This window comes from Rhamphochromis sp. 'chilingali' (genome assembly GCF_963969265.1).
Source record: "Rhamphochromis sp. 'chilingali' genome assembly, chromosome: 16".
Taxonomy (NCBI): domain Eukaryota; kingdom Metazoa; phylum Chordata; class Actinopteri; order Cichliformes; family Cichlidae; genus Rhamphochromis; species Rhamphochromis sp. 'chilingali'.
The window spans coordinates 27,662,118-27,687,408 of NC_137943.1; the positions used below are offsets into that span (position 1 = coordinate 27,662,118).

Sequence of the window (25,291 nt, forward strand, 5' to 3'; positions counted from 1 at the left end):
CGGAGCACTAGGTGCGTTGACTCCCAAGCTAGGCGAGTGGCTCCAGCAGATCCCGGGAACAACATCGGAGATCTCTGTCCAGAAGAGCGCAGTCCTGGGAACAGCTAAGATACTGCGCAGGACCCTCAAGCTCCCAGGCCTCTGGTAGAGGACCCGAGCTTGAAGGATAAACCGCCCGCAGGGGCGAGCTGGGTGTTTTTTTTTTGTTTTTTTTACATTTTTGATGAATGTGTTGTAAGGAGCAGAGCTTAAAGTAAAGTTAGTATTGCCTAATACTTATTTATAAATGTTTTTGAAGACTTGAGTTATTTTTTTCTCTTTGGCAGCAGTTGCTCAACACAAACAAAGTAACTGAACTGTAACTGTTTTAGAATGTTTTAAATTTGAAAAGGTGGTACTAATATTATGTGAACCAATCTCATTGTCCAAAGCTGGTATTAAATAGATGTGTTATGATTGTAATCATTCTGTTAACAATGTATGAAATGCAGTATGTGTCATGGGTTGACTACCTCAAGCTCCTTTCAGACACAAAAGCTTTTCTGTCAGTACATTTTTCCTGCATTTGGGTCCTTTTTCCTCAGACCGTCATTTTCCTTATGCCTTAACTGACCAGTAAAGAACTGTAAACAGCAGTTATAAGCTGATAATAAAGAAGTCCTCAGACTTTGTGCCAACGTATAACAGCTGTGATTGTCTATAAATGCAAGACTGATCTAAAATAAAGCTATCAAGCTGTAAGGAGGCTCATTTTCTTTAGTCTGGGTCTCTGTGTCTGTTTATTACATGTCCTGTTTATTGTGACAGTCTATTGTGTTGTGTGTTTTGTGTCAGGTTTACTTCCTTGTCTCATGATTCCTCCTCTATACTCCACTTCCCCTCATCACCCTCCTGTGTATGTCTTGTCTCAGGCCTCCTTTTGTCCTACATCAGAGTGTACCGTTCAGTTCCCCAGTGTTATTCTTGTCTCCTGGTCTTCGCCCCCTATGTGTTCCTTAGTGAGTTTTAAAGTTTTTGTATAGGATTTGTTTTTCTGTCTAGTTTTACCTCATGTGTTATTTTTTTCTTATAAATCAGCTCAATATAGAGCATGCCTTTTGTTAAACCTCCAACAGCCTCTGCATCTTGTGTCCTCATACACCATATCCCGATACCTGTCATTTCAATTTCATGTCAAATTATATCCACCAAAGTTGGATTGTAATTAACATTTTCTTTGAATGAATATATAGCATAAATCTTTAGTGACAGAATTGGATGCACATCTTTTGGTTACCCCAAATTACCGTAACATTCATGCCCCTGTGTGTGTGTATGTACTTCTGGCCACAGTTATACATAAAGTTGTCATGTTGACTAGTAATACAATTAAGTACATCAGTTTGCATCAACAGGCCAAACAATAGCATTGGCGTGTACTTGATAGTATACTAAAGGAGCAATATAATGTTGGAAATCACTAATTCTGTTGGTACATATAGTAACCAACTTTGTATTGCAATGGGAGAAGAATTGGTTTGTACTCTTTGCATACCCTCTACCCTCTGCACTGCTCTAAATCTTCCTTATCTGTTGTCTTCTACTTGCACATCCACATCCTTACTCCTCCACCTCTTTAATGAAGATTGAAGGTTGCTTTAAACATGTATTTGAGCAGATGCCTTCACATGCACAAATGACTGTTTCTGCTGTGTATGTTGTCTGATATGATTCATCCCTCAAATTAGGTGCCTTTTCTATCCTTGAATTATTCACAAATCAGTGTTACGTAGTTTAACAAAAAACAAACAAAAAACTGGCTACACCCTTTGAGTAGTTCCCTGTTCATGCATTGATAACCACTTCCTTTTTCATAGATCTAAAGTTTTAACACCTCTTGCATCAACAGCTCAGTCTGAATGTTTGACAGGTCTTACTAAATTAAGGTGTTATAGTTTAGGTCTGAGCTGACCACAGTTTCACAGCAGCTTTGGTGCTTGGGAGCAGAAAGTCTCACTCATATTCATAATAGTACAGACTAGACAGGCATAAACACAGAAGTTATAGCTCAGTAGATTTGATTCAGGCTACAGGATCAAACTTCAACAATCTTTCCTTAAATTTAATATAAAAACTACTCTGCTCATCCCAACCATACATTTGTCCTCTCTATACAGAGAGAGGGGAAGTCATGTAGCAAAGGACCTGCATGTAACATGTACATGTAACATTGCAGTGACAAATAAAGCAGTTACCAATACGTTTCGGCTTGCGGCCTTCATCAGGGTCATTGTAAAATTTGAAACATCCATCTGCTTATCCTTTTCAGGGTCGCAGGGGGTGCTGGAGCATGCTTTTCTGTGTAAATAAGTCAGGCAACTCACAGTAGTGATCCAAATCCAAGCCAGCTACTTCCAAATCTGAAACAACATAACTGCTGACCATTTTCTCCTGACCCATTATATGCAAAAGAATCCCAGTTTTCCTTCTTGAAAGATTCAGCTTATTCATGAGCCCTTCAGTACAAAATGAAGCTGAACTCCCAGGATCCAGAAAAGCATAGGTTATCAGTGACTGATTGCCATTCTCGGACTTCATTCTAACTGGTATTATGAACAGAGCACTATTTTGCTCACCGACCCCAGTAACACCACTGCTTTGAACAGCACACGAAGGACCTTCATCTGGTGGTTCTTCTTCTCCTTTAGTTTGCACCGAAACACTTTCCCTCTGCTTGGAGTGGATATATAAGATTGTGGGGTGTTTCTGATTACAGACCTTACGTTTCTATGGAGAACCACAAGAGTCACACGCATCGAAATAAAGAATTCTGTGCTTAAATAATGAATTGTGGAATGAATTCTGCATTTGTAAATTCATTTTTTGAATTCCAGTTTAATAAACTGATTTTCAAAATGCTTTTTAAAAACTTCATTTCAAAAACTTTTTTTGAATTCCAATTTAATAAAGTGATTTTCTAAATGCTTTTTAAAATGGCGATTCCACTCCTCATTTCAAAATCCATTTCCCTTTCCTGTTCGCTCAGGAAGTTCTGCATGTGTGTCCATGTCATGTCATTCTTTGGAGAGACAAAGTGTGAAATGGATACACTGGACCAGCATGTCTATTATGTCTTTATGCATTCATAGTTCTTAAAAACTCCATCTTATCATCTCTTGTATTACCTGCATGGGTTGATCATTATTTACACTGGGACCAATAGTTCCGATTAACCACTAGCCAATCAGAATGCTTAGCAGTCCCCCCTGCCTCTATAATCAAGAGCTCAGTCTGATGATGTAGTTGCAGAACATAAATCTGAGGGACTATAAGCGGACTAATGTTGCATTCATAGAAAGTACATTTGTTTTGTGAAAACTCTGTTTCATATTTTATGTTCTGAGTTAATTAGATCAGGAAAGCAGAGCCATGCTTGACACCGTGTTATTACTGCCAATGTAAGAACAAACTACTTTGTTACAGGTAACAGGTAACAGAGTCTGATAGCACTGCTTCACTATTTCAGCTAATGAGTTTATTGTCATTGGGGAGAGCTTATGATTTATAATAATATACACCAGTTTTACTGCCAACACCTATATGTAAAACCTAAAAACACATGTCAGAGGGTAACTGGGTGGTTTTGAGTCGAGTATAGAGCAATGTTGATGTTAAAATGATACATTTTTTTGGGTGTAAATATGATTCTGTCTTCATTATCCCATATATGACTGTGTTCCTGTGATTTTGACCCTGTATGTCTGCTTCCTGCCTTACAGTAGGTGCGGCCTTTTTTTGTGTAGCTGACTCTTCTCTGCAATTAGTGAGCTGTGCATTGTGGCTGCTTACTCCTGCTTTGTGAAGAGGAGCATATGTTGGTGATTTAACATCACTTTTATGTTTAGTAGCCAACTCTTGTCCTCCTGAAATACAAAGGGACCCCAAATCTTCTCAAAGTGAGCTGCAATCCACTAAAGAAAACCATGGAAGTCCAAATCCTTCTCAGAATTATAAGACAATATGGCAATGCTGATGATGAGCAGAGATGGAGCTGAATCCAAGTCCACTTTGTACAGTGGGGCAAAAAAGTATTTAGTCAGCCACCGATTGTGCAAGTTCCCCCACCTAAAATGATGACAGAGGTCAGTAATTTGCACCAGAGGTACACGTCAACTGTGAGAGACAGAATGTGAAAAAAAAATCCATGAATTCACATGGTAGGATTTGTAAAGAATTTATTCGTAAATCAGGGTGGCAAATAAGTATTTGGTCAATAACAAAAATACAACTCAGTACTTTGTAACATAACCTTTGTTGGCAATAACAGAGGTCAAACGTTTACTATAGGTCTTTACCAGGTTTGCACACACAGTAGCTGGTATTTTGGCCCATTCATCCATGCAGATCTTCTCGAGAGCAGTGATGTTTTGGGGCTGTCGCCGAGCAACACGGACTTTCAACTCCCGCCACAGATTTTCTATGGGGTTGAGGTCTGGAGACTAGTTAAGCCACTCCAGGACTTTCAAATGCTTCTTACGGAGCCACTCCTTTGTTGCCCGGGCGGTGTGTTTTGGATCATTGTCATGTTGGAAGACCCAGCCGCGTTTCATCTTCAAAGTTCTCACTGATGGAAGGAGGTTTTGGCTCAAAATCTCACGATACATGGCCCCATTCATTCTGTCCTTAACACGGATCAGTCGTCCTGTCCCCTTGGCAGAAAAACAGCCCCATAGCATGATGTTTCCACCAGAGGCGGAGCCAGACATTTGAAACACCCGGGGCTTAGCCCTAAAGGGTAGTATGCATGTGGGATTTTTTTTTTTTTTTTTTTTGGGGGGGGGGTAGAAATGACTGAAAGATTAATAGGCTCTGTTTTGACTTTTGTTCAAAAAAGAATGACTTCATATAGGGAAAAAATATATATCACATGTGCAGGACACCTTAAACTAGTTTTTTAATTAAGCAGCAAGGCAGAACAAAATCGGGGCTGTATCAAGACACAGGGACTAAACCCCGATTCAACCAGACCCAGAACTGATCCGGAATTAAAACAGGACTACAAGAGTTCAAATTCAGGACTACTGAGGACTTAACCAAGACAGAACCAGAATCAGAACTAGATGATAGTAGCACTAAAAATCATCATAGACCTGCACTACACTTATTTTTTTAATTCTACCAAAGTACAATATTTAGATTGAGAAAAGTTTATATAATTATTTAGCCTTGTTGTGCAAACAAGCCTGCAGAACTTAATAAATATAGAATTTGAAAAATAGCAAACCTAAAAAGAAACACTAGGTACTAGATACATGAGTACCTATGATACAGTGATACTTTTGGTAAGCAACCATTTGACTAACATGTGTGTCTCACCTGCTCTTGTTCCATCTCTGTTCTGTCCTCATTCTCCATCTCCCTCTCTGTTCCTCTCTCTCCCTCTTTGTGCTGACAATCATCAAATATACAGTTGAAACCACATATTTATGTACTCTTCAGATCAAAACACAAACACTTTTTTAATTGTAAGATCAAATCAGACTAAATGCTTATTTTTTTAGATTGATAAATATAAAAAACATATTTGTTAACTTTAAGAGTAAAGAGAGAAACTATCTGTATTTCTTAATTGCAAATGGCACCAAATTGTATTCAAAATTGAGCCACATTTATGGAGCTCCACAGTTCTTTTCCTGGTGTTTTGGTTGACATCTCTTGATTTTCCCATGTCAAAGAAACAGGCTCTGTGTTTTGCCTTATATGCATCCACAGCTGTGCCACCAATTTACTCACATGGACTCTACTAACCTATCAGAAGCTTCCTCAGCTCAGAATGGAATCCTCTGGAGTTTTCTTATTAATTAATAATAAACTTAGTGTATATGTACTCCTAAATTTAATGAAAGTGATAAAAAATAGACAGCTCTGTCTCTCTTTATTCTGACATTTAACTAATTCAAAATATATTTCAATATTTATCTAAAACAAAAGTTTACTCTAAATTGATGTTGTACAGTAAAAATGTTTTATGTTTTCTCCCTAAAGTGTATGTAAATATCTGGTTACAAATGTGAATATCCTGCTGTGTACTGAAATCCCTCTTGTTTTGCATAGAAATATACTGAACAACATACAAAGCACAATATATAAAACAACATTTACCTGAGTTTTTTCTTTGAAAGAACCCTCTAATGTCCATTCTTATATTTCAGTGCATTACTGAAACCGATTTAGTCGGGGAGGGTAAGAACTGAAAATATGAAATAAACACACGTAAGCTAAGACTCTCTAAAAAAAATAGCATTTGTTCGGCTTTTCATTTCGCCATTTGTTGATTCACTTGAAGAGCAAGTAAAATAATATTGGTCAAGTGATCAGTTTGATATCAATCTTTCGTGATGCACCGTCATATTTACATTATTTGTATGGTATGAATGATTGTCTTTGGTACCTGGTCAAACTTAAGCTCTCCTTAGTATGGCTGGCTCCGTTTCTCCAACAGCGCACTCACAGGCAGCAGCTGCCCCGCCCCCTCGCTCAGTTGCTTAGTGCCTGAGCTCGGATCATACCAATATCAGGGGGGATTCACGCACAGTCATAAATTCCCACAGTGTGCACTATGTGCTTCGAATATTGTGTGTACTTTTTGTTTCATACAGTTGTCAGCCAGGCATCTAACTATGAAAAAATTACACTCCAAAAGACCCCGGGCTTCTGACAAAACAACCCGGGCTTAAGCCCAGTAAGCCACCCCCACGCTCCGCCCCTGGTTTCCACCCCCATGCTTCACAGTAGGTATGGTGTTCTTGGGATGCAACTCAGTATTCTTCTTCCTCCAAACACGACGAGTTGAGTTTATACCAAAAAGTTCTACTTTGGTTTCATCTGACCACATGACATTCTCCCAATCCTCTGCTGTATCATCCATGTGCTCTCTGGCAAACTTCAGACGGGCCTGGACATGCACTGGCTTCAGCAGCGGAACACGTCTGGCACTGCGGGATTTGATTCCCTGCCGTTTTAGTGTGTTACTGATGGTGACCTTTGTTACTTTGGTCCCAGCTCTCTGCAGGTCATTCACCAGGTCCCCCCGTGTGGTTCTGGGATCTTTGCTCACCGTTCTCATGATCATTTTGACCCCACGGGATGAGATCTTGCGTGGAGCCCCAGATCGTGGGAGATTATCAGTGGTCTTGTATGTCTTCCATTTTCTGATGATTGCTCCCACAGTTGATTTCTTCACACCAAGCTGCTTGCCTATTGTAGATTCACTCTTCCCAGTCTGGTGCAGGTCTACAATACTTTTCCTGGTGTCCTTCGAGAGCTCTTTGGTCTTGGCCATGGCAGAGTTTGGAGTCTGACTGTTTGAGGCTGTGGACAGGTGTCTTTTATACAGATGATGAGTTCAAACAGGTGCCATTCATACAGGTAACGAGTGGGGGACAGAAAAGCTTCTTACAGACGATGTTACAGGTCTGTGAGAGCCAGAGATTTTCCATGTTTGAGGTGACCAAATACTTATTTGCCACCCTGATTTACGGATAAATTCTTTACAAATCCTACCATGTGAATTCATGGATTATTTTTTCACATTCTGTCTCTCACAGTTGACGTGTACCTCTGGTGCAAATTACTGACCTCTGTCATCATTTTAAGTGGGGGAACTTGCACAATCGGTGGCTGACTAAATACTTTTTTGCCCCACTGTAAGTCCACCTTCTGGGCAGCCATCAATCCCTCTGGTGTCTCTGCTGGAATTTCCAACTGTGAGCTGATTTCCAATTTTATGTCCAATTATATATTATAAAGAATAAAGTTACAATTACCAAAAACGCACAAAGAAAAGAGTGATTTAGCACTTTAAGCCTTTTCACCCTCTCTCAGATGTAATGAGAGGTGAACCGAACTTCAGTCTCTCTCGATCCGACCGTTCTCCACATCAACACACAAACCTGCTTTGTAATTTCCGAAATTGCACGTACTTGATTCTTCTCAGTCCCTTTCACCAGAGATGCGAGCGAAGGATGTGGGAATAGGGTATTAGAAAAGGAACTTAACAAGTACATTCTGGCAAATGACTCAGTTGACTGGAATCAAACTGTCACGTGTGCAGGGAGTGTTTCTGCTTTCTCAAACCAAAGCTGTGAAGCTGTGTCAAGATGGAGCGGATTGTGTTTTTTAGCGCTTTTTTATGGCTGTGTTCATGTGAAGTAAATGGTAAGAACCAACTTTTATACTAACTGGATGAACTCAATTTATCTTTAAACCTAGGTGTTACCTCAGCACTAATGAATATTGTAAAATTTGTACAGCAAATAAAGCCATTAGGGAATGAGAGGAAGAAAGTCAAGTAAATGTAATATAAATAAATAATAAACAGGTATTGACATGTTTTATATAAGCTGACAGGCACATCATAATACATCAAATGGAGAGAGAGCATTTCTGAAAAAAAAGTCCAGAGCGCTGTAAGCTACTAAGAAGTTTGGGCTAACAGTTACAAAAGTGGTTTTGTCACAGTCCTGGGTGCGTTTGTTTTAAGTTCAACATTTTAATTTAATTTAGTATTATATGTCAAGAGTTTTGTTTTCTAGATGTATTTTATGTTTTGTTTCCCAGCATTATAAAGCTAATTTCTGTTTAGGTTGTGTTTTTTTCTTTCATAATGTTTTAATCATAAAAGACATAATTTGTTCATGTCTCCCCAAGAACACTTATTGCTTATAGTTAATTCCCAGTTTTCCTGCTTTTCTGTGTTCCGTGTGTATGTTAAGTCAGTGTTCCTGTGATGTTCCAGTATTAAGTTACTTGCTTGCCTTCAATTTAGTTGTATTTTCCTTGTCTCATCCTCATTTCAGAGGATCTGCAGTACACACCATCATATGCAGTGAGGTTGTTGTGCTGTTAGTGAGATAAATGACAGAGAGTGACGTTTAGGTAGTTGCTCTATATTATGTTGGTACATGACGCAGACGAAAATAAAAGAAGAGGGATCACTTCCTTAAATTTAGTTTCAGTATTTTTAGATGGACGCGTACAGATTTGTTTTCCTCACAGTGTTGTATAGTTCATTATTATACATTTAAATACTATTTAAAAGTGATCAGATAAAAATTGGGAATATTTTAAATATTTTGTTTCTATCCCAAATGTCAGGACAAGTTTGATTTAAAATAATGAGGAAGTTCCCCAAAAACACAACTGAAGGTTTTGGAGAGACAATGTGACAGAACAGTTGTGGAAGTAACATTAAATAACTAATAGCAAACAGACTAAATCTTTCCCTGCTGCTCAGAACTCTGGATAGTCATGTTTTGTGAAGTTTAATACATTTAAGCACATCTCTGTATAATAGTGTGAAAGTGAAACCATCCCTTTTAGTGGGAGCAGGTTTTCTTACTATGAAGCCCATATAATTTGCTTGGCACCACCTCAACTGACTGGAGGCATTTTCCACGTTTCACTTCTCAGATTGGGCAGGAGAATATAGAGAAGTGAATCTGATATAGTTTTAGGTGAATTAAATGCTATTTCACATTATTTTAGTGATATTAAGTTGACATCACCTTCTGTCATTAAATTACATTTGACCATATGTAGCTTTATGCACATAATTCTGATATTTGTGGTGTTGTTCTTTTTTTAATTCTGTTTTTTTTAATATTTCTGTTCTTTTAGAGTTCCAATATGTGTTTGTGCGGCATGGAAAGGACTTACATCTGGATATAGGGAGATCTGTTGTACTAGACAAAAAAACAGATTTGATCTGGAAATTTAATAAAACTAACAATGTAGCTAAATGTGCTTTTAATAATGATCCAGTTGTGTTTGACAAATATGAAGGAAGGGCTGAGCTCTTCAGGCAAAATTACTCTTTGCTATTAAAGAATGTACAACACAGTGACAGTGGAGATTATACTGCACTCATGGTTAGCAATGTAGACCAAAAGGTAGCTGAATACAAGGTCATAGTCCAAGGTAGGTTTCTTTTTTAATCTTTTTGAAATATTGGTCAGGCATAGACCTGTTTTAAATCTCTTCATGTCTGTTCCTCTTCAGATCCAGTTTCTCCAGTACACCTGACAGTGGACTCTGTGTCTGGCAGCTCAGAGTCCTGTGTCCTTGCTGTGACCTGCAGCACAGTGGATTCATCCATCCACCATTCTTTTAGATGTGATGACAAAAACTGCTCTCAGGTCAAAGAAAAACCCACAAACTATTCATCCTCTTTCATTGTCTACCGCCACCAAGACTTTATCCTGTGTAATCACAGCAACCAAGTTAGCTGGGAATACAATAAGATCAAGTTTGACTGCAAGGCAATTACAGGTAAGTATAAGAGCAATGATGATATGAATGATAAATCCAGTTTAATATATTATTCAGCTCAGTGAAAAAAGAATTGTAAACCTAAAAGCATTTTTTTTATCCTAAGGATTTTATCTGTTTCCAGGTGAAACAAAAGGTTTCTGTTAAATTCTCAAAACCTCCCATGTTTGGTTTGGTGAAGAATTCTACAGGGAGTGCAGAATTATTAGGCAAATGAGTATTTTGTCCACATCATCCTCTTCATGCATGTTGTCCTACTCCAAGCTGTATAGGCTCGAAAGCCTATTACCAATTAAGCATATTAGGTGATGTGCATCTCTGTAATGAGAAGGGGTGTGGTCTAATGACATCAACACCCTATATCAGGTGTGCATAATTATTAGGCAACGTCCTTTCCTTTGGCAAAATGGGTCAAAAGAAGGACTTGACAGGCTCAGAAAAGTCAAAAATAGTGAGATATCTTGCAGAGGGATGCAGCAGTCTCAAAATTGCAAAGCTTCTGAAGCGTGATCATCGAACAATCAAGCGTTTCATTCAAAATAGTCAACAGGGTCGCAAGAAGCATGTGGAAAAACCAAGGCGCAAAATAACTGCCCATGAACTGAGAAAAGGGCAGCACGGTGGCACGGTGGTTAGCACTGTTGCTGCACAGCAAGAAGGTCCTGAGTTCAATTCCAACATCAGGCCGGGGTCTTTCTGTGTGGAGTTTGCATGTTCTCCCCGTGTTTGCGTGGATTCCCTCCGGGTACTCCGGCTTCCTCCCACTGTCCAAAGACATGCAGCTTGTGGGGATAGGTTAATTGGATAATCCAAATTGTCACTAGGTGTGAATGTGCGAATGAATGTGAGTGCGAATGGTTGTCTGTCCCTGTGTGTTGGCCCTGCGACAGACTGGCGACCTGTCCAGGGTGTACCCTGCCTCTCGCCCTATGACAGCTGGGATAGGCTCCAGCGCCCCCCGTGACCCTGAAAAGGATAAGCAGAAGCGAATGGATGGAATGGATGGAACTGAGAAAAGTCAAGCGTGCAGCTGCCAAGATGCCACTTGCCACCAGTTTGGCCATATTTCAGAGCTGCAACATCACTGGAGTGCCCAAAAGCACAAGGTGTGCAATACTCAGAGACATGGCCAAGGTAAGAAAGGCTGAAAGACGACCACCACTGAACAAGACACACAAGCTGAAACGTCAAGACTGGGCCAAGAAATATCTCAAGACTGGTTTTTCTAAGGTTTTATGGACTGATGAAATGAGAGTGAGTCTTGATGGGCCAGATGGATGGGCCCGTGGCTGGATTGGTAAAGGGCAGAGAGCTCCAGTCCGACTCAGACGCCAGCAAGGTGGAGGTGGAGTACTGGTTTGGGCTGGTATCATCAAAGATGAGCTTGTGGGGCCTTTTCGGGTTGAGGATGGAGTCAAGCTCAACTCCCAGTCCTACTGCCAGTTTCTGGAAGACACCTTCTTCAAGCAGTGGTACAGGAAGAAGTCTGCATCCTTCAAGAAAAACATGATTTTCATGCAGGACAATGCTCCATCACACGCGTCCAAGTACTCCACAGCGTGGCTGGCAAGAAAGGGTATAAAAGAAGAAAAACTAATGACATGGCCACCTTGTTCACCTGATCTGAACCCCATTGAGAACCTGTGGTCCATCATCAAATGTGAGATTTACAAGGAGGGAAAACAGTACACCTCTCTGAACAGTGTCTGGGAGGCTGTGGTTGCTGCTGCACGCAATGTTGATGGTGAACAGATCAAAACACTGACAGAATCCATGGATGGCAGGCTTTTGAGTGTCCTTGCAAAGAAAGGTGGCTATATTGGTCGCTGATTTGTTTTTGTTTTGTTTTTGAATGTCAGAAATGTATATTTGTGAATGTGGAGATGTTATATTGGTTTCACTGGTAAAAATAAATAATTGAAATGGGTATATATTTGTTTTTTGTTAAGTTGCCTAATAATTATGCACAGTAATAGTCACCTGCACACACAGATATCCCCCTAAAATAGCTAAAACTAAAAACAAACTAAAAACTACTTTCAAGAACATTCAGCTTTGATATTAATGAGTTTTTTGGGTTCATTGAGAACATGGTTGTTGTTCAATAATAACATTATTCCTCAAAAATACAACTTGCCTAATAATTCTGCACTCCCTGTAGTGTAGTTAAAATAGTGTTTCCTTTACACGAGCCATAACCCACCGATTTTTCAAGAATTTGTAAAAGTTTTCACATTCTGTTCTGATCCTGAATACCATGCATTTACCATTATGGTCTACCCTCACTCTGAAGAAGCAAACATACCATTTTGTGTATGCAAATGTTTGTGACACTAATTTGTTGTAGTAAATTGGCACAGCAGTAGATATGTTGTTTAATAGTTGTTATTAGAAAAAAATCACAATCACTGAAATAGCCACTGAAAAACTCTAACAGAGCTCAAAAGGTTTTAAACCAACATTTGCAAAAGTTGAGTGCTTGGGCTTTTAGAGCAAGTCTACCCTAACAAATAATTGTACAGTTATTGCAATGTTTCTAACCGTTTCTAACCCAATGTTTTGGTTTCTTTACAGTTCACAGCAGAGCTACCCTAATTCAGATTTCAACTTCAGTTGGTCTCTTTCTCTTGTCTGTCTTCATTGCCCTTTGCATTGTCACAAAATGTAAGTCCCAGTCTGTTTTTAAGCAGCAACAACAGTGAATCTACACTAAATACACAGAAATCTAGCATTGTATTAAAGCATACACTTCATGCACAAAAGCATTCCTTGTATGATTCTGCAATGCCATAAGAATGATTATAGTGCAGCTGAAATTATGTTTTGGTAAAGCAGTATAAATTTGTTTGGTATAAGGTTTTACAGATTCAATTGTCACTTGAAACAGTGGTGGCCCAGAAAGTCAAATGCAGTGCAACTTCAGTAAACACAAGCAAATAGAAAAATTCTGCGAAAAAATCAAAAAAGAATTAAAATAACAAGGAAAATAATGCAAAGATCATCTTTAAGTGGGCATGAAACACTACATGTATAAATGCTAGTTTACACCAAGTTTTTCCGGTAAAGAGACAAAGAGTGAAAATGGGCAGCATATCCTTCCCAAAAAGGTGATTCTGTTCAACTGGATGTGGGAGAAATGTTTTGTCATTCATCCAAGTAACGTCTGCAGTTTCTCACGAGACTGCCCACTTATTTCAGACTTTCCTTACCTGGATGATTGAGCATGCATCAAGAAGCAATATATCCTTGATTTGTAAACACAGAAGTCATAGTTGCAGCACGGGGCAGTACAGAAATGACCTCCTTAAACTGATTTCTATTTTTAGTCTCGTTATGTTGCCCTGAGTTATTGGTTGTGTTATTAGTAAGGTAACATATAATAATGTAAGTCTATTGACTGCAAACAACCAACCAACCTGATGCTGTATTGTAATGTTCTGTACTGACAGAAGATGGCGTTAAAAATTTTAAACACTTCATTTTTTTATACAGACTCTATACATATAGTTTTTCATCTCCACTTTAAGAGAAGTAACTGTATTATTCCATTGCAGAAATCTTTGTTACATTTTGAAGGTTATTCCAGGACCAATGCACAAAATAGGAGAACTGTGTTCTACGAAATTCTGAAAAAACTATTTGTAGAGGAGCAAGCTAGAGGAGTGACAGACAAACTAAGTGTTTGTAAGTCATATGACAGTTCACAGATAAGAAGGGTGTTCAGCTAGAAAAGAACTGTGAATTAAAATATAAGATTGACGGAAGCCTAGAGACACAACAGTGTTGTGTCTCTAGGCTTCTTAGTCAGTAATGTGTAGTTCACAATGGATTTTATTTATAAAGTAAACTATATTAATAATAAGATACAGCCACTCAGTAACTCACTAAGTTTCTTACTTACCCGGAAGCATCTGCTGATTTGTACTTTATGTAACTTCCACTACAAGAATTCGTATTCATTCTATTCCACCTAAAGGAGCCCACAAAATTCTTGCATAATTGTACAATATATGATAAAATTATTTTGACAATAATATTTATCTAACATGATATTTTGGATTTTTTTCTAGAAAATCACACCGGACAAATATTGTAATCAGATTCTCTCAGGAGTGCCCTGAAGGATGATGGATGAGTTCAAACAAAACAAAATGTATTGGGCTTTTTTATTTATTTGGGTTTTGTTTGCCTTGTTTTGTTCTTTGGGGGGGGAGGTCTTTGTTTTTTTTAAACTGTACATTCTTTGTTCAATATCTATAAAATATTTATAGATTTGTCATAAACACTGGGATGTTGATGGACAAGAATACACATTAGATAGCAAGAAAGGAGGAGGACAGGAAAATGCAGCCTATGTAGTAGCATTGAAATGACATGTGTAAACCTAATAATACTTTTTACGTTATCACTAACAACTGTTATTGAAAAGGTTACAGTTCTAACAAATGTATTATTATTTATACTCAAATCAACAACAGTATATTTTAACTTCAAAGTAAAAGTACTGTAAGTACACTCTTGTATCATTTATCAGGTAATGTCAGTGGACTAAGGTGAATTTCATGTACAGTCTGTGAAAAAAAAAACATTTTAAAACTTACATGGTTACATGCACTAAAGAAATTATCCTGTCACCACAAGTTTACCACACGATTTATTAAATACACCTTGGACATTTCTGTGTTGGACCCTTTTGTCTCAGTTCTTAGAATGATTTTTAATCTTTTTTTGGTGAACACATGCAAACTATAGCCTCTGTTTCCTGTTCTTAGTTGACAGGAAGGGCAAACAGTGTGGTCTGCAGCTGTAAGCCATCTGCTTCAAGTTTTGATGTGTTGTGTGTTCAGACATGTGCTTTTGCATATCTTGGTCGTAAAGGATGGCTATTTAACTAACCAGTCTAATCAAACTTCTCAAAGTGTGTAGAAAAATCTTAGTAGATCATCAGTTTATGAAGTGCTCAGACCAGCCTGTCTGGCACATTTTTGTCTTGGAAATTTATCATGTTTTTTCCTTCCCCCCCATAATCCACACAATTTCAAGTTTTTGCTTTAAGTGATCCTAATACTGTTAAAATTTCTTACCATACCTATGGGGATTGAGTCTTTCTGGAGCAAATTTCAGCTTAGTCTATATCTTAATTTAACAAATATGAAACTGTGTAAGTGAAGCAGACTACTGTTGATCCGAATCAAACTCAACATTTCCAATATTAGGTTGAACATTTTGGTACGTAGAAACATTTCATTTATTTATAATCTTTTACTGTAAAAGATTTATACAGTAGGAATACAATGTAAAAAAACAAAAAAGTGACAATGAAAGAGAAAGCTCAGAAGAGAGGAGAGTCATTCTTTGTATTTATGTCACTGTCGTCACATAGAGGTTTTAGTCTTGGGACAACCCACACAGGCTGTGTGCATCACTGCTGAAAATCTTAAATGAGGAAGTTTGCACTTCCTGATTTTCACAGAAGGTGTGAAGATGGCACGTATTTTATTTTGGGGAGTTCTTTTGCTGCTTTCATTTGAAATACAAGGTAAACACTTATTTTTACACTCTGATTAATATTATATTTTTATTAGTATTATTTTGTACACTAATATGTCAAAGTGATTCGTCTCCTTTGCTTTTTGGAATCTGGTTTTGTACTATAGCACTAAATTGTTTGTAAAAGGCAAACAACAAATGACATATAATAGATAATTGTCAGGGAGGAAGAAAGTCAAATAAATACAGTGAAAAATGAATACCAGGCAAGAAAATCGGTATTGAAATTACAATAATTACATTGCAATAAGTATGCTTTTGACATATTAACAAATGAAAAAGCAGACTGATTTTCAACATCGATGTTTCTGAACTATGAATAATGGTAACATGGGGCTGGTAAGTGCTGACTATCTGCTCGATTTCTTTGTGTTATTTTTACATTCTTTTCCCAAATCAATTTGGCTGAAGTTGAATTAAATTTAGTTTTATCTGGCCCCTTTTTCACCAGAGAGGTGACGTTCCATGTCCCAGGCTAGTCTTGGTAGGGATCAGTCCACTTCTTCTTCAGTAACTCAACAAACCATGTAGTGCAAATAAACAAAATTCCCTTAATGTTTTTTTTGATAAACGCTGAAGTACTGTACTCCACTCAAAACCAGTAGAACACAAATTCACAAAAAGTGTCTGATATTAAACCGAAAACTGAAGCAGCCATGTTCACATGTTGTAAAAAGATAATGTGTCTCTCTGTCACACACACACACACACACACACACACACACACACACACACACACACACACACACACACACACACACACACACACACACACACACACACACACACACAGATGTCAGTTGCTGACATCTATCTATTTAATTTGGTTTCCTCTTCTTTCCTCTTGTCAGTATCACTTCTCTCCCTCTGTCTGTGTTTCCACCCGTAACTTTGTGTTATCCATATGCAATTGTGAGCTAGAACTAGAATAAGCCACTTATTATATAATCATTTTAGAATAATTTGGACATCATTTGGCAGAACCCCTGATCAACAGGTTTATTTTTAAATGCAATGTTTTCATTACGATTTTGAAGAACAAAAGACTGTAAGAGGGAAATTTCCATGAGTGCCAGGTCAGGGTCACGTCACTCTTTTCTGTTTATACTTCCCCATTATAACTGGCTAATGCCTGCTTGTTCCACTTCTTTGGAACTACTGTAGTCTCCGTACCCAGCTGAGTTCAGAAGAAATTACTTGGCTTGAGAGCAGGGAGAAAGGGGCCAGTGTAGAGACCTCTGTGTCGTAATCTACCAAATGTATATATTTTTAAATGATTCAAATTATACATGTCATTAAACATATATATTTTTAATATATATTTCAAAGCCAGAAGTTAAAAGACAATACAATTCTATGTCATGATTACCACAATCTGACATCATGGCACAAAGCTTTTTCTTTTTTTAACTGGAAGCCAAAAAGAGGACAGTTAGCAGGAAACTGGAGCACCAGAACTGTGAGAACTGACAGCAGAGGGGACCCAGGAAGAGCAGTCAGGGGAGAAAGGCAGGACAGGAGCAGGGGTGGCCCAGAGCTTTAAAACCATTTGCAAGTCTTCTCTTTAATGTTTCTATAATTTCCAGTGGTCATGTACTCTCAGATATGCTCTGATGAACTTAACTTCACATTGATAGTTGTATTTATTTACTTCCTCTGAAAAAAGGAAACATTAGACCAATGCATTTCTGCAGCTTCATTGCTGTGAAATTATGGTAATCATAGCAAGTAGAATCATCTACAATATTAACTCGGCTACATGAGTACCACGTTTTTGTACTGCACTCCTGCAACAATGCTTTACAAACTGCTACAAGCACAAATGCAAACATCAGGCAGACAGACTGTGGGTTTCTCTTTGGTCATCTGTGTACAAGCTTGACTGAACTTCCTCTTATAGTTAGTTTTACTGTGACAAAAACTAACAGATAAAATACTATTTCTGTATGAAGCAACAGTATATAGCAGTATGTCATAAAATGGGTGATCACATATGCTGAATGACTCCTTACAACAAAGTAAAATCAACAGAAACAGCATGATTACTGATCAAAGTTAAATGTGAAATGCTGCATAATAATATATAATGCTGATATTACAACTGAGAAGTGGTTAAGTGTGTGGTCACAGCTGTGAGACTGCAAGTAGATGAAGAAGCACATATGAGACTCTGATAGCTGTGAGATAAACTCCAATGTCTTCAGCTCCAACTAAAAATAAACACCAGTGTGTTCACTTTCTAATTTAATTCTGTCAGCAGTCACGAACTACATGGATGCTAAAATTATTCTACCGAGAAAAATATTTTTATTACCTCCTCTTTCTGAGTACAAACATTTATGCTTTGAGAGTGAAGTATGTTTTAGATGAACATTCAACTTAAAAAAACAGAGTTAGAAGAACACACACAAACAATTGATGGACACTATATATATATATATATATCACTGCAGACATATGCAAGCAGTGGATGGTCTGCAATTTTAGATCCTAAATGAGAAAATGTGAACAATATTACAGTAATACAGTATAAAACTGTATAAAACTGTAAACAGAATGATGAATACCTGCAGGAACAGTTTTAAGTTTGACAGCAGTTTTCATTTCAAACATGTTGTGAAGTCATCACTAGTTTAGTTATCATTATCTGTTATTCCTTTAGATCAGTTTGAGTACACATGTTGACAAAATGACAAAAAAGGGAGAACAATTTGATCTTCCTGGCCAATGTTACTTTGACATGTGGAGAGAAAGCAAAACGATCAAAGTTTGGAATCAAAGTGTGAAAGAAGAGTGAACTGAATGAACACAGCCTTTTTTGTTTTTCTTAAGGAACATGATTGATAGATTTTGCAATTCTACTAATATTTCAGTTTCATTAATCTTTATTTAATCTATTAAAGGTATTTGTTGTATCTTACAAAAAAAAAGCCCAAAATGCACACATTTGTGGATGTCAGCAAGAACTGAAACAAAAATAAGCAAATGATAAATGTAAGAAAATCAGCAGCTCAGTAGCTGTGGGGCTTTTGTCTATTGAAGGAAATAACAGTTGAATCACCTCTTTAAATTTAGTCACAGCACTGTCAGATAAACTTCCAGTTTAATGAAAAAAAGTCCCCGGTGCTCGCTAGTTCATTTTTGTAAATGCAAATGATAAATAATAATTTTTTAAAAAGATAAGAGCGTTTCAAGAAATACTGTTTGATGTTCAAGCAGACACTTAGGGTCTGAAAGGCTAAGAGTAAGGATTTAAAATGTTTTATAACTTTATCTCAGTCTTCATTTCATTTTTAATGGTTGATTCCTTCATTAGTGATTTTTGGTTTGGCTGGACATATTCTGTACAGGTTTGAGGGTTGCAGCTTCCCTTTTCCTCTCATGGAGGGAAGCAGAGAAGCTTCCTGAAACAAAAAAGTATCTGGTTAGTTTGGTTAGTTTCATAAATGTTGACAACTCTAGATATTAGAGGTGCACCATCTAAAGTTGGGTGGAAGCCATAATTTCCAATAGGATTTTCACGAGAAAGCCCACATTTTATTGTTGTAAATGTTTTGAAACCTAGACAACCAGTGACTGAAGGAAGATGTGTGGCATAGCATGTCAGGTTGGGGAAGGGAGTAGGGAGTAGGAAAAACCACAATCAAACATTTTGGCAGTTACACACAAATCTATATTAATATGAGAGATCTTTGATGTAAGGGTGTTTTATTACAGCTGAATACAATTTTAATTATAAACATATAAATATAAACAGATGATGTAACTATGTTGACTAAACAATAATAAAAATAGTTAAGAAAAAAATTCTGAAAAAATATCTACTGTATTTAATTTAAGGAGTTCCAGTTGCATGTTAATAAGATGATTCTGACATCAGGTTTGTTGTTTTTCTTTTAGGGCTCCGACATGTGTTTCTCCTCCGTGGAAAGGACTTACACCTGGATGTAGAGAAATCTGTTGTACTAGACAAAAAAACTGATTTGATCTGGAAAGTTAATGAAACTAACAATATAGCTAAATGTGGTTTTAATAATGATCCAGTTGTGTTTGACAAATATGAAGGAAGGGCTGAGCTCTTCAGGCAAAATTACTCTTTGTTATTAAAGAATGTGCAACACAATGACAGTGGAGATTATACTGCATTCATGGTTAGCGATGAAGACCAAAAGGTAGCTGAATACAAGGTCATAGTCCAAGGTAGGTTTCTGTTTTCATTATCTTTTTGAAATGGTGATACAACATAGACCTGTTTTAAATCTCTTTATGCCTGTTACTCTTCAGATGCAGTTTCTCCAGTTGACCTGACAGTGGACTCTGTGTCTGGCAGTTCAGACTCCTGTAGCCTCATTGTGAACTGCAGCACAGTGGATTCTCAAATCAGCAGCATTTTCACATGTGATGCCCAAAACTGCTCTCAGGTGGAAGAAAACAGTTTGAAAACCCCAGATTATTATTCGTCTTTAATTGTTTACCTGCATGGAGACTTCATCATCTGTAATCACAGCAATAAAGTCAGCTGGACAGACAGTAAGACTAAACATTACTGTGATACAAGGACAGGTAAGTTTAAATGCCGTAAAGACTTGAATGGCTGATTTAAATCATACCAATTTAAAGAGTTTATGCAGCAGAACAAAGAAATAAAACTAATTTTTGATCTTTAAAGACTTCATCGCTTTATATTGATCTATTCATGTTTTTCTGTTGAAATAGAAGGTATTAAACTCTCAAAACACTAGAAAACACCAGTCTGGTTTCTTTATCCCTGATTTGTCTTCCTTCCCACGTATTTTTTTTGTCTAGTTCAGCCAAATCTGTGTTTGTTTACCTTTCTTTGTATTGTATATCTTAATCCATGTCTCAGTGTTGGTCATTTGCTGTTTTATAGCCTGTGTCCTGTTTCCTGTGTGCTAAATGTTCAGTTTTGCTCCCCTTGTCTCATTCATCTGTGATTATGTCAGCTGAGTGTCCCTCTGTTCCTTGTTTCAGTCTCTCTCACTCACCGTGTGTCCTGTCTTCCATTCTAGTTCGTAAATTCCTGGTTTCTGTCCAGTCATTCTCACCACAGACATGCCGTTAACCAAGGTGAAGATCTAAAAAGGATTTGCAGCTTTCCATTAACAGTCATAGAAGTGTATGAAAATTTCTAAATCTAATCACCTTTGGTTGGTGAATTTTGATTGGTAGTCCAAAACCTTTTGAGATTTAACACAAAGTGTTTGTGCTTCTGGTGTGATGATTCTGCCATTACTGAAATAACTGCAAATTTAAAATGACAGATTCTCGTCAGATTGTTTGTGATGTAATATTTTGTTTTCTTTACAGTTTCAAGCGCAAACATAATAATCGCAGCTGCTAGTGGCCTCTGTGGTTTCATTTTCATCATTGTCATCATTTGCATTGTCGCAAAACGTGAGTCGCAATTTGTTTTTTCAGCAAAAACAGTCAAATAAGAATTGTTGTTACTTTAAGTACACTGAAATCTAATATAATATGTAAGTATGCACTTAATGGGGCGATCGTGGCTCAAGAGTTGGGAGTTCGCCTTGTAACCGGAAGGTTGCCGGTTCGAGCCCCGGTCTCGGTTGTTGTGTCCTTGGGCAAGACACTTCACCAGCGCCAGTGCTCGGCAGCCTTGCCTCTGCCAGTGTGCCCCAGGGTGGCTGTGGCTACAATGTAGCCTCCCATCACCAGTGTGTGAATGGGTGGATGACTGGCTGTGTAAAGCGCCTTTAGGGTCCTTAGGGTGCTATACAAGTACAGGCCATTTACCATTTTAATATACATAAAAATACTCCATGAAAACAAAGAAAGTCAAGCCCAAATTTGGTACAATAGTATGGATCTGCTTTGTAAGGCGTTTTAAATGTGAATGTAATTTTCATTCAGAATGTCTGTTTAAGTTAACCTCACCTCTTCAAAAAGTGTTCAATTAGGTGACGCATTGGTTCTCAAATTTCCCCCAATTTCACACTTATGAACAAATGAGCAAAGATTAGCAATCAAATCAGCTGTAAGGTTTAAAATCTATGTATCCAAATTATCCTGTCTAGATTACTTTCATGAATGAATTGTCTTCAAAGCTTCGTGGATCCTCACAGCAAAAATGAGTCTAAAAAAATGGTGTCACTCAGTAAGGCAATAGGCTGGAGGAGATAAAATTAGAAATAAAGCACCGAGTTGCTGCTACATTTGAACTAAAACATACAACTGCTTTAAAATGTTAGGTAAGTAATGCACATTCACAGGCAGTGCTGGGGAGATTACTTTTAAAATGTATTCCACTATAGATTACAGAATACATGGCCAAAAATGTATTTTGTAACGTATTCTGTTAAGTTACTCAATGAGAGTAACGTATTCGGAATACTTTGGATTACTTGATATATTATCATGCTTTTTACAACTACATGAATGTACTATAGCTGTGTGATTTATTACTATCGCTGAAGGTTAATCACCACCGAGCTAACATTGTTAGCTGGCGTTAGCTGAGGTTAGTTCATAGACCGCAGACTGTTAGGTTTGATGGATAGCATTAACAACCTGCTAGCTGCAAATAACCATGTGCAGTTCTGAAAGCAATGCCAACTAGATTTTTAAATCTTAATATAAAATGAGTAACAGTAGGGTGGACATTAGGTAAGGCTGCACTTTTTTCACTTTTTCACTTTTTTTGCAGCTAGCAGGTTGTAATGCAGCCTTCATTAATATTCTTTTGATGCTGAGAGTAGCTTGGCTGATAGCAAACAGAGTCAGAGTTTGCCCATCCCTTTCTTCTTTAAATGTGAAGTGCTAATCCCACCTGGTTAAATAGCATTAAATAGTTTAAATATTTTTAAATAATTAATTGTTGGTTGTTAATTGCTGCCTTCTATTAACATGTCCGAGACATAACTGTGGAAAAAGAAGGGACCACAGTTACTACAGGCCCTTAACCAGTTTGTTGTTCGTGACTACAGTAATGAGTAATATTATAATACATGAAAACCCACTAAACCTCATCTCTTCACCAATATTATAGGAGAGATACATGACATTAAGACTGTTGCATCTAGAATAGCACCAAGCATTAACAGTAAATATATTTTCTAAGGATGAAAGTTATTTAAAAAAAAATGGAAATTCATTTTGACCAATAAAGATCGATGATTTTATTTAATTTATTTACAGACTGATCAGTTCACTGTATGATAACAGGACAGGGGTGTATTAGTTCTCTGTAGCTAACATGAACTGATCTGGAGTCAATGTTATTTCCAGCGAGGAATTTAGACGTTCCGGTGGAAGATATGTGCTGTAAGTAAATCTGTATTTACTGTGACTGGCTTGCAGGTAAACGAAGGAACCAGGAAAATCAACTGTATGAGGCTGCTCAAGTAAGTGAACACTTTTTCTTAAGAGAAAAAAGAAAGAAAATGTGTGATTCAGCTTTATTTTAAATTCACTTCAAATTCAGAATAGTTTAATGAGTCTACGTATGAGCTAACACACTAGTTTTATGCGCCTGCCCAAAATCAACCTCCATCTTCTTTCTTCACTGCTCCACCCAGTTTGTTTGTTTTTTAACAAAACACTTTGGATTTGTTTCTAGGAATATCCTCCAGGCCAAACTCGAAATGAGAATGTTCCAGGAGATGCCTCGAGTCTTTCCCCAACATCTACTTATGCCCTCGTGGAGTTTCACCCTAAAACAGAATCCACAAAGTCCAAAAAAATTCCACAGCCAGAGACGGTGTATGCTCAGGTTACCAGACCCACCAGGCCCAGAGTCACTGCCCAACAAACAGAGCTGGAGAACATCAGTAGTATAAATTCACAAGGCTAAACACATATGAACTATGAACACTTGAACTCTGCTTTTCTTTTTTCTAAAATGTTGGCACAGAGGACATGTTGGATCAAATTTATCACCTGTTTAAAACACAAATGAACTGAATATTTTCTTAATGTTTTCAAACATTATCCTTTTTTGTAGTAATATTTTTGTGTTTTAGATGGTGAAGGCTTACTGTGAAGTACAATATTTTGTTTTTAGAGCTATATGCTTGAATCTCTTTTTCTTTTTCTTGTTTTTTGAAGTTTTCCTGAATAATGTAGTGCATATAATCTTTATCAATAATTATTGTTATTTTTTATGTGTTGCAGACTATAAATAATACTTAAAGTTAATACATTTCAAGTTTTCTTTTTATAGATCTAAACCAGGGGTGTGAAATATAAGACTCCAATCCAGCCCACTGGGAGCTTTTAAAAATGTGAAGGAGGGCATAAATTTTGGACTGTCGAATATATTTCAGTTGTTTTGCCTTGGCGTTATATGAACTAAAATGAATTGGTTTGGCACACTTATCAAAGTGGGCTGGATGTGGCCAACACTGTAAGATCTGTTCAAAATCCCTGATCTAAACTTTATGGAGAAATGTATTAAATCAATTCCTCATTAGGAAGACTTTGTTAGTTAACAGCCACCTTAGGTTTGTTGTGGAACAGCTGCAACAGAAAAACTTTCTTTGTAATTTATATTTATTACAGAAAGAAAGGCATGGGAAGTCAGCAAAACAAGAATAAAGTCTGGAGGTATACAAAGAAATCTTAAACATTTTTCTACTGGAATTTTCAAAATTAAATTCTAAATAAGTGTATATAATAAGAATCTGTCTGGTTGTTCTGACCAAATGTCACATGTCTAATGGAGTTTCCCCATATTTACCCTCATGAGTACATGCTACTGCCAGTCGGTACATTTAGTTTCTTGATAAAGATGACATGTCCAAAAGATCAGATCTCTTCCTTTTTTACGACTCAGACTGAATGCCTTTGTCCTCAAAGGTCATAGTGAATTACACACATACACCCAAAGCTAAAAGTACATAAGACAGAAAAAAGGTTTTCATTGCCTTCATGTTTTTTTTTTTTTAATTTAGCTGTTGTACCAGGGAACTAAATTGTTTTCGTAAAAGTCAAATGTAAAGTAGACATTAACAAAAACATGTTTTGCTTTTGAAGAGGTTTTACAAGAACAAATTATGAGAAATGTTTCAATTAATTTATCCGGAAGAATATTTTGAAACTGATTAGTGGTGAAAAATACCATGTTCATCATTTAAAGATAATGTTTTTATTGTCAAATATATTGGAATTACATGTTTGGCCTTTTACCAGCCAAACTGAGATATATTACAATACTGATGTCAGTTGTTTCATGAAGTCTGAGTTTCTCTTTATTTCTCTTGTACAAGAATATACTTGTACCAAAAAAAAAGTCAAGAAAAACTCATCTTATTTAAAGGATTTCTGTCATTGTCTGTTGTAAAGTTAGAACTTCATATTTTCATAAACATTTCAAGTCTTTTTACCTGATTGGCTTTTTGATTTTCAAGAATCAGATCTAAAAATGGAACCGTTGTTTTCTGCAAACACAGTATCT

At 37.2% G+C, this 25,291-nt stretch overlaps 1 protein-coding gene across 2 annotated transcripts; it reads left to right on the plus strand.

Moving 5' to 3' along the window:
* The first annotated feature begins 3,639 nt into the window (after positions 1-3,639).
* LOC308383488 (uncharacterized protein) lies at positions 3,640-24,941 on the plus strand. 2 transcript variants are annotated; one of them, XM_080861471.1, is made up of 11 exons: positions 3,640-4,054; positions 7,691-8,196; positions 9,658-9,957; positions 10,039-10,308; positions 12,883-12,972; positions 14,379-15,847; positions 19,759-20,058; positions 20,143-20,421; positions 21,187-21,273; positions 23,197-23,240; positions 23,456-24,941. In XM_080861471.1, exons 6-11 carry the CDS (start codon positions 15,793-15,795, stop codon positions 23,687-23,689), a joined length of 999 nt encoding a protein of 332 aa, XP_080717597.1. In that variant the 5' UTR covers positions 3,640-4,054; positions 7,691-8,196; positions 9,658-9,957; positions 10,039-10,308; positions 12,883-12,972; positions 14,379-15,792; the 3' UTR covers positions 23,690-24,941. The 2 variants fall into 2 exon arrangements, with proteins under 2 accessions (XP_080717597.1, XP_080717598.1); XM_080861472.1 differs by having other exon boundaries at positions 7,691-9,957; positions 14,379-14,461.
* The last annotated feature ends 350 nt before the right edge of the window (positions 24,942-25,291 follow it).